Consider the following 10,590-nt stretch of genomic DNA (forward strand, 5'->3'; position numbering starts at 1 on the left):
GGAGTGCTGGAGTTGCTCATTCTGAATCACTGCCAAGAAAAACACGACGGTTCATGAGCAGCACCAGGCTAGGCTGGTGCTCAGAGCCGTGGTGAGCCAACTGTTCAAGGAGTGTTTGGGAGTTAGTTTGTTTTGTTAAGGTTTGTTTGTTTAATTTGAATATGAGATCAGATCTGACTGGATTGTAATAACTCTAAATGGAATTCTATTCCAAAAGCAACTTCCCAGGATTTCTGATAACTTGGGTACAAGATACTATTAAGGTTCTAGAGAATATATAGGTAATATGCAGAAAATAGTTTCAAGGCAGAAAAAAGGCAGGGTTCTACACTTCAGGACAGCTTTAACACAAGTACAAATTTTTACCCAGCTGAAAAGATGCTCTTAAATTCAACGTAATAGATGTAAATACTGATATCATGTGCCACAACCCTAAACTGTTCAAGTTCCAACTTTCTTATCTATAAATGGAAGTAACAGCACACTACAAGACTACTCTAAAAAACAATGTATGAATATATATGAAAGCTCTTTATGATAAAGGACTACACAAATTATCATTTAAATATGAATTACCCTTAAAATGCCATTCACAGAATGGTAGATTAGAATAGGTTGTAATTAGGTTCTCTGTCTTCCACTTTCAGGTTTGTTTTTGTTTTTTAGTTTTTTGGTTTTTGTTTTGTTTTATTTTTGTAAGCAATCTCTATTCCCAACATGGGGCTCAACCTCACCACCAGGAGATCAAGAGTCACATGCCCTACTGACTGAGGCAGCCAGGCACCCCTCCGTCTTCCACTTTAATCTTAATTCATAACTCATTTGAACTTATGCTATTCCCCCCCAAATGTTCCAAGTGCATCAAAAAGGTAACAACAGTTGTATAAAATCATTGTTTTGTCGCATGGTTATGACAAAAGGAATAAAATGGCCAACAATTTCATCAGAATCTTACAAGGATTAACCACCACACTGAAGAGAGGAATGGCACGCTAATACACACTAATATCTTTTGCATAGAGGCAAAAGATAGCAGGATAAGTTCGGAAAAGTGCAAGGCTTTCAGCATGGCCAGAGCACAAAGAACAAGAACAGAAAGAGGTGAGAGGCAAGGCTAATGGGTCAGGAAAGGGCCAGAACTTGAAGGCTTTTGGTGGATGGAGTAATGAGTATCATTGATGCCTTTAAACAGAAAAATGATATGGTCCTATGTTTTAGAGAAATCACTCGTGTATAACTGAGGACAGAGAGACCAGTTAAAGCATTAGGACAATAACTGAGGCATTAATGAAGGCATGAATTAAGACAGCACTAAAGGAAAGAAAGGGGATTGATTTATGAGGCATTTAGGAGATAAATGTAAAAGGATTTTGTCTAGTTTAACAAAATAGGAAAAGGGAGAAATAAGAAATTAAGATGAATTCAACCAGACGGTGACGGCACCGAGAGAATTCAGAAGAAAGGATAGGATTATCTACAAGTGGGCTGTTGTTTTTGGTGGCAGAAGATTGTATAAAAAAATCCATTCATTTTGAGTATGATATACCTGTATATCCAAATGGAACTGTCCAGATATAATAAATATGGGTCATGAACACAGAGAAGACATTTGGAAATAACAACCCCAACAGAGTGGCTGGAGCCATGGGGTGTGTGAGACACCCAAGGAAGATAGGAAAAGTGAAGCCAAGTACATGGCCTGGGATGAAGCCTCAAGGAATTGCAATATGGATTCAACAACAACCCATACAAAAAGATATAACAAATCACAATAAGAGCACAGAGTACAATTTATTCTAAAAGATACCTCAAAACCCTTCCTGAAGTAATTCTGGTATGCTTTTATTTTTTATTGATTTCATTCTTTGAGCAGTTAATTTTATTAATAAAACTTCCATGATAAAACACCCACAGGAATACTCATTATTGTATTTGATCAGAATTCATTATATACTATTCACACTGTTTCATCTTGCTCTGAATTCAGAAACATTTTGGAAATGGAGTACAAAATGCTCCTATTTCGTACTCCTTTCTTTATTATTCCAAAATCCTGGAATCATTTTTGTGATCTAATGACCTATTGTAACAGCCAGTCCAGGTGAATTTACATGGCATATAAGATTGGATGTTTTAAGATGGAGGAGAACAAAGGAGATTCAAGCATAACAGCCATAAGTGAGTTCTCTTAGTTTTCAACCTCCTCCAGTGCAAATAACAGGCATTTTTCTTATAGCAAAAGATGTATTGGACCATGAACCAGATCGTTCATTCACCGTAATCAGTTCAACAAAACACCATTACTAAAAACCTTCCTAGGACATGGAAATTATTAGTTATACAGGCAGCTTTCCACACACACACACACAACCCTTGGCATAAAGACAAGACATAGCAGTTTGGTTCTGAACTATAACCAACCTCCTATAAGTTTAGGTGTAGCAAAAAACTGCAGTGTGTAGATATCAGCATAAATGTAAATGTGAAAACTTTTTTTTAAAAAACCTTCAAGACGGGGCACCTTGGTGGCTCAGTTGTTAAGCATCTGCCTTTGGCTCAGGTCATGATCTCAGGGTCCTGGGATGGAGTCCCGCATCGGGCTCTCTGCTCAGCGGGAAGCCTGCTTCTCCCTCTCCCTCTCCCACTCCCCCTGCTTGTGTTCCCTCTCTTGCTGTCTCTGTCAAATAAATAAATAAAATCTTTTAAAAAAATAATAAATAAATAAATAACCTTCAAGAGCATGAACTGACTTGAAGTTTCAGAGGGGCCGGCAGGACTATTTTGAGAGATGTTACAAGATGCATTGTTCCCTAAATGTTATTGAAAATCCTACTTTATGACTGTAACTGTCTAAAGAGCAATCTATCTCATATAAGGAAGGCAAAGTTGCATCAAAGATTGTAGCCAGAGAGCCTCCCTTTTGGGACCTTTTTGATAATCTACTTTTCTTTAAAACTACTGAATTTTGGGGCACCTGGGTGGCTCAGTTGGTTAAGCATCTGCCTTCGGCTCAGGTCATGATCCCGGGGTCCTGGGATGGAGCCCCACATCAGGCTCCCTGCTCAGCGGGAAGCCTGCTTCTCCCTCTCCCACTCCCCCTGCTTGTGTTCCCTCTCTCGCTGTGTCTCTCTCTGTCAAATAAATAAATAAAATCTTTAAAACTACTGAATTTTTAATACCTTGATTTGTACTTTAAACACCTAAGAATGGATGATAACATGCAGTGTTTCCCAAACTTATTTAACCACAGACTTCCACTTTAAAGAAAGACTATTAAAGAACACAATCTGGAAATTACTGAAAGAAGCAAGAGTCTACTTGACCAAGCCTCTGGACCACAAAGACATAATATCTTCAAAAGGATATCATTAACTACACTAAATACTGATTCTGAAAACATATTTGTTTTAAATAAATATATTTTAAAAGTGAATATACCATTAAAATATTTCTCTTTCTTCAGGAAGAAAGCAGTAAAGTAAATGAGATTAATACGCTACCTAGTAAGATCCCAGAGTGTCCATAGTGCTGTATCTTAAGATAAAAAAAAACCCTTAATTCTTTATCAGTTCCATGAAGGAACTAAAAATGGGTTTTCCAATATCCAGCACACTTGTGATTTCTAAGGGAAAATACGTTCCAGTTAACTGTAGTAACTGTTTTAGTTTTCCCCAAAGCATCTGATTTACCTGTACACATGTGAACAGGTAGAAGTTTAACTGAAAAGAGACAACTCAAGTTCAGCCTGCTCCCTCTGATGCAGCAGTATGTGTGAGGCATATATCTCTGAGTATCATGTCATTGGCAGCTAGGACAACATAGTGGGGCTGTGAGGCACTCAACATTTTTCACTCGTTCCACTGCCTAACTTGTAGTTCAGCTTGCTTCCCTTTTCCAGAGTCCTAAATTCACAAAGTTAAGACTTATTACCATAAACAAAGAGGCCATCAAATGCCTTTCCCAGCCACCACCATTCACAGGAATTTCCTTAGAATTTCAGCTTTTTAAAATAAGATTTAGTCCTGGGGTGCCTGGGTGGCTCAGTTGTTAAGCGTCTGCTTTCAGCTCAGGTCATGATCCCAAGGTCCTGGGATCGAGCCCTGCATTGGGCTCCCTGCTCCGCAGGAAGCCTGCTTCTCCCTCTCCCGCTCCCCCTGCTTGTTTTCCCTCTCTCGCTGTGTCTCTATCAAATAAATAAATAAAATCTTTAAAAAAAAAAATAAGATTGAGTCCTGATATATTACAAATGCCTCAGAGAAATATTTCCTCATTTGTATCCCACAGCAGATCAAAAAATCCTTGGAACTGCGGACCTTGTTTCCTTCAGTTACCATCTCCAGTGCCCAGCACAGAGAGGGTCAGAAACTTGGTAAACATTTGTAGAATGAATAAGGAGTAACATTAAGATGTATAAACTAACCTATAGCTTAGTGTGAATGAAATTCTTCAGGGCCTTTCCTGAGAAGTTTTGGGTAGATCATCAGTTGCATTGAAAGAGTTAAGATAACCCTGAAGAGGGCCGCCTGGGTGGCTCAGTCGGTTAAACCTCTGCCTTTGGCTTAGGTCATGGGATCCTAGGATCAAGTCCTGCATCGGGCTCTCCGCTCAGTGGTGAGTCTGCTTCTCACTCTCCCTGTGTGATCTCTCTCGCTCTCTCTCAAATAAATAAATAAAACTAAAAAAGATAGCCCTGAAGAGAAAGCCTGAGAAAGGCTCCTTTTCAGTTCTGTCTGGAAACATCATCACACCATGGATCAGTCTAAAGGAACATGGTTCTTCAAAAGAAACCCCATACTTCAGCTGAATGCCATATGAAATTATCTTGTTTCTCACTGGAAGTCCCTCTACAAAAATCTATTTCAGTGAGACATTAACAATTGGCAATCCTTTATGACAGCAAAGTAAGACCAAGAAACAGGGACCTTAACCTTTCGGACTTCTTTTCTAACCCTAGAATTGCTGGTATGGTACTCGATCAATTGCTAATGCTTGAATTAATCAACAACATAAAGAACGCTGGATTAGCAGAAGGTTATCCAGCCAATGCAAAGGATCAATCATTAAAAACCCAGTTTCTGGAGTCAGATAAACCTGAGGTTGAATCCTGGCTCCACTGCTTACTCTTTAAGCCTGAGTTTCCACATATGAAAAGAAATATATTAATTAAGCCTATAACATGGAGTTGCAGTAAGGTTTAAATAGGAATATATGCAGTTCTTTGGACTGGGCCTGGCACATAGTTAGTTCTCAAGAAAAGTGAGTCATCATCTAGAAACCTAGATTCACATTCACCACTACCTCCCTATGTATCCTTGGGCTCATCACTAGGAAGAAGCCAATGAAAATAAAATTAAGTGCTCTCTAATGCTGGAATTATCAATCATAAATAAGGTAAAAGAAAATAGATCAAAACTTTTTGAAAAATAAAAGCCTTAAACAATTCAGATATTTTTTGGCTTTGTACTTGAAGCTTGCATATGTTTAATCACAAATGACTCAGCACCATAATATCAAAATGAAAAAGCCTCAACAGGCAGACTTCAGGTATTCTCAAATACTTCAGTGCCTGTGGTGAAGGATGGACTTTATGAAACACCTGTATATGTTGGGGGTGGGGGCACAGGTCTCTGTATTAAATGGCTTAAAGACAATCTTGTTACCATTTTTTTTTCCACAGATGAGGTTAAATCTTTTTTCTTCCTTAGACCTTAAAATTTATCAGTATCAGCTCTGTATAGCATAGCATCCAAGGAAAGGTCACTGTTCAATCTAGCAGCTGTGTTACAGAGAACCATTACAAGTGCATAGGCAGGCACCCAGAGCACAGGCTGGTTCTCTGTCACCACTTACCCTGTGGTGGGCACCTTTGTGCAAGGGCACAGCCATACACAGCAGTCATGCAGATAAACACAAAGATCTTCAGTATTTAACCGGCATACCTGTGTAACTATTTATACAATATACACCCACACATACACAAACATGACAAAGTTGTCAGGATTTAACTGAGTAAATGAAGAAGGATATTCATCAAAAAATGAAAATACAGAGCTTCAAAAAGTTCAAGAGAGCAGGTTCCTGTCCCCTCCCCCACCCTCAGCTGGCCAGTACCGGGATATTGAAGCCAACAGGAATTTGGGGAATGGGAGGTAGGTAGAGGCTTCAACACTGTAAAACTCCAATCCCTGGAAAAACTATGGCCTTTCCCCAATAGTTGCTCACTCACACACTCACTCTCAAAATGGAGAGAGGAGAAAAAAACCCACAGACAGCAAATGACCTACTCATCTGAGTCTGCAAGAAGAGTGGTAAACAAACTGTTGTCTTGTTTGAACTGCATTAAAAATCTGTAATCCCAGGCAAGAGTATACTATATGCTAAAGGAACCAGTCTTAAAATGTTGACTGTCAGTTCTGTCTCCTTGAGCTTTTCCCTACCAGATACCCAATGCTCATATAAAAAATTATTTTTTGTTCAATATTGCATATGCATATCAATCCTGCTGAACTTTACAACAGTTGCCTTCCATTAAAAATAAATACAGGACATTACATTTCTAACACTGTGACCTGCAAAACACCATAGTTCAAGAGCTATTTAAGGAACAGAAATTCCAGGTTAAATATGGTATATTATCACATGTGCAAAGACAATGTAAAAGAATATTCATTGCAGCACAGTTTATATGAAGTTTGGAAGTAATCTAAATGGCTATTAAAGAGAGAATGCATTAGTAAAGTATAATACATTCATACAATGGAAAACCTTGAGTTAAAATGTAAAGATTTTAAGCTACCAGTTCCAATTGAGGTATTATGTGGATAAACTGCAAACAATGCACAGTAGAAGAAAAGCTGCAGAATGATACATGTAATACTATTTATATAAGGTTTTAAAACTCCTGATATTACCTCTGCCTTAGAATTTGTTAGAACAGTCTTGCATGTTCCTCGTATGTACATTAAATACCTAAGGAATATTCACTCTAAAAATAGAAAAGGTTAAAAAAAAAGACTATTAATCATATAAAGTTTCCCCAATGGCAGGGAGGAGCCTTATTTAGTACTGAAAGTCACTTAACCCTTTAAGTCATAAGATGTGTGTTCTATCTCCATTCTACTACTCACCAAGACACTATTTTACCAAGCCTCAGTATGCTCACCTACATGGGGTTGATAACACCTGCCTCGCAGGTTGAAGTGAAATAATGCATGTATAAGAGTTTATACAAAAGGTCTTGGACTTGTTTTTTGCCTATCAGTCAAGAGATCACATAATAACGCCCTACAGGGGAAAAAAAAATGTTGAGTCTGCACTTTTTCATCTAGTCTCGTATATGGTTAAATATGACAAAGAACACAACAGGAAAGGGCAACCCCTCACCTTCCTCCTCCCAGTCCCTGATCTGGCTGCTTCCTATGCTTTCTATATTTAGCACGCATTGCCCCCCCCAAAAAACAAACAAACAAACAAAACACAAAACCGTGGCTCTTGCAGGGCTCCCTTCGGAACTCCCCGTGATCTTGGAATCTCTTTAATTTCGCCAACCCTGCCGCCCCTCACCACACACACCCCTCTGCAGCCCCGGAGGCAGATGAACGAAAACCCAACGGTCATGGCCACATAAGAGACCGTAAAACTCACAGTGCGATGTTGTTGGGTTTGAAAGGTTCTGTTTGTTTTAAGAGGAAAGGATACCGTAGACTCTTAAACCCTACTCTTAGAAAGAAGATCTGGGCAAATAAGTTCTGCGATTTGTTTCCAAACACACCGTCCCCACATCTGGATCCAATACAAAGCCAGGCACACCGAGGCCCCTGGAGCGGCAGGCTGCGTTTGCAATGGGGCAGACCACCTCTCACACCCTCCCGCACACAGGCATCCACCTAGGCGCACACGCCGGCGCCGACACACACTCCGCACGCGGGATGCTCTCAGAGGCCCTGTGCCCGCTCTCCCCCCACTCCCGGCTGGCGCGGCGGGCTCCGCGCCTCACCTGTCTTGAAGACCATCTTGTCATCGTCCTTGGACCCGAAGGTCTTCAGCATGGCCACGAAGAGCACCCCGCAGGCGTTCTGGATGCCGAACACCGACCCATTGCACCACATGGCGGCAAACATCACCAGCCAGCCCCAGCCGCCCTCGGGAGGCTGCGGGGGCTCAGCGCCCGCCGGCCCCGTCAGCTCTACCTCCACCTTCTCGACGGACGCCTCGGGGCCGTCCGAGGGTCCCGGGCCGGGCAGCGGAGCGGCCCCCACCGCAGGAGCGGGGCCCGGTGGCTGCGCCTCGCTCGTCCCCCGCGCGGCGGCGGGCTCCTCGGGGAAGGGCACCATGGCCCGAGGCGGCCCCCTCGGGCGCCAGGGGAGCGCGAGAAGTGCGAGTCGCCGGCGAGCTCGCGGAGGAGCTGCCGAGCGCCGAGCCGGCGGGCTGGTGAGGCCGAGGCGAGGGCGGCGGAGCTCCCGGTGGGCAGTCAGCGCAGGGCACCGAGGCTGCCGCGAGGAGGAAGGCGGAGGCGAGCTAGCACCTCACAGCCCAGGGACTCGGGCCTCCAATCCACAGCCCCGCACCCGCCACTGCGTCGGGGGCCAGCCAGCCGGCTCTTAAAGACGCCCCCAAGACCGCTGGCTGGGGGCGTGGCTGGAGCGGGACGTGCCCCAGACTCTCGAGATGATTGGGCTTCAGAAGAGCGGAGGCGGGGCCCACCCGCCTGGAGGAGCCAAGACCCAGGTGCCCGCGGGTGGCCGTCTCTGCGCGCGCGCCTGCGGCAAGGCCTCCTCCTACCCAGTGGGGGGTCACAGATGTTTAGGTTACCTCGCCGCAAAGTGGTAACGGAAGGAGCGCGAATCCTCCTAGGTACAGGCCGGGTGTGTCATCACACAGCAGTAGGGGAGATTCTTTAGCCTTAGCTCACTGACAGCTTCACAGCCAAACTAACATTGCCTCTTTGTTTTTGTTTGCTTTTTGGCATTCACCTCTTATTATTAATTATAATATATAAGCTACGTAATGCCACCTGCTTACCCAAAAGAAAGTCAGAAGAAGACTTACTGAATTATTTCTCCTGCTTTCATACACAATTTCCTATAAATACTTGGCACATTAAAGATGCCCATTTTGTAAGACGCAGACTACATAATACCAAAGCCTTCAAATAACATTTTTGACAGTGGAAAAACATTACTTTTAAACTACAGCACAGTTGTTTTCACTTTAAACAAAAATGAGCACGTATATTTTTTTTATAGTCAGATATTTATTTAAAAATCTGATCTACCAACTTAGCGTTTTCCGCCAACTTGGGGTGCAGAAACCTTCACAGGCTTCACAATCTTTTGCTTAGGTGCTGCCTTCATAGGAGCCTTAGCAGCAGCCATTGCTGTCTTTTTAGATGCTTGCTTAGCCTTTTTTGCTTCCTTAGCAGCCCTGATGGCCTGTTCTTGCTGTGCCTTCCTAACTTCAGGTTTCTGATTCCTCTTGGCCATTATATCAGCAAGAGATGCACCAGTGACGGCCCTCTGGAATTTAACTGCACGGCGGGTTCTTTTCTTTTGGAATTTCTTCCGACTGTCCCTTTTTGTGCTTTCTTCTGTAGAGGACAGTCCAGTTTATCTGGCGAGGATTCCTCTTGGAAAGGAATGAGGATTCGCATTTTGCGTTAAGAAACTGGAAAGCCTTCCCGTCGGTCCTGGCGTAGCGCCTGCCATGTCGGGGGTAAATCTTGTACCCACTGAAACTGCACAGCTCGACTTTCATAGCGGCGGCAGCCGAGATGAAGGAAAGATGGTGAAGAGCGAGCACGTATATTCAACTCCTCTGTCTCCCCGAAGCATGGAGCCGCAATGTATGTGAAAGAAAGGAAAAATAGCCGTGCAATATTGAGCACACTTCTTAATTTCTCAGTTACTCAGATTCTTCACTTCAAAGTCAAAATATACTAGTTATTTTGTGTGCCCACCACTATGGTGGAGTATACAGATGAGTGTGATTGATCATATTTCTTCCTCTACTTGTTAATAAACTAGTAGGAGAAAATCCTGGGTTAGAATAGGAGGCTCAGATGGTATTATAATACATATATAACAAACAGGAGTGGGATGGAACCATAAAATTCTCTTCAAAACACTATAGAAGAGCTTCTACAGCAAGTCGCCATGGAGTGAGCCCCAAATCAAACAAGTACCTTGAGTGGGCAAAGATAGGGGAAGAGTATTCTAGGTAGAGAAAATCGCCTAAGCTATGGAAAGCAGAGTGTGCTTGAAGAACAAGGGACATAGCTCAAACAAAATGTATCTTAGGGATAGGGTTAGAATAATAAACTAAGACTAGTCATACAAGTGCACAAAAATGAATGCACAGGATGTTAATCCAGCATTGTTGGAAAATAAGGAAAAAGTGGAGGCAAAGATATGCATCAGTGGCTGGTTGATTAAATACATACTACATCATCTCTAGAAGTTATGTTGTTTACCTCTATGGACTTTGAAAGTTATCCACATTTTATTTAGCAAAGAAAGCACATCATTAAAAAAGATATGGATTATAACACAAAAAATAAAATAAGTATCCATAAAGTATATTAAATCTTCCTCT

At 42.3% G+C, this 10,590-nt stretch overlaps 1 protein-coding gene and 1 pseudogene across 1 annotated transcript in view; both read right to left on the bottom strand.

Moving 5' to 3' along the window:
* SLC16A10 (solute carrier family 16 member 10) overlaps nt 1-8,333 on the bottom strand; it is a 114,366-nt gene extending 106,033 nt beyond the window's left edge. The window contains exon 1 of the mRNA XM_028104101.1: nt 7,997-8,333. Within this exon, the coding sequence (XP_027959902.1) occupies nt 7,997-8,333 (337 nt within the window). The remainder of the gene's footprint in view (nt 1-7,996) is intronic.
* A 900-nt stretch (nt 8,334-9,233) lies between these two features.
* On the bottom strand, nt 9,234-9,769 carry LOC114209974 (large ribosomal subunit protein eL24 pseudogene; annotated as a pseudogene).
* Between the last annotated feature and the right edge of the window lie 821 nt (nt 9,770-10,590).

This window comes from Eumetopias jubatus, unplaced genomic scaffold, assembly GCF_037043125.1.
Source record: "Eumetopias jubatus isolate StellerSeaLion01/CBP00866 unplaced genomic scaffold, mEumJub1_p1.0 scaffold_6, whole genome shotgun sequence".
NCBI classification, from domain to species: Eukaryota; Metazoa; Chordata; class Mammalia; order Carnivora; family Otariidae; genus Eumetopias; species Eumetopias jubatus.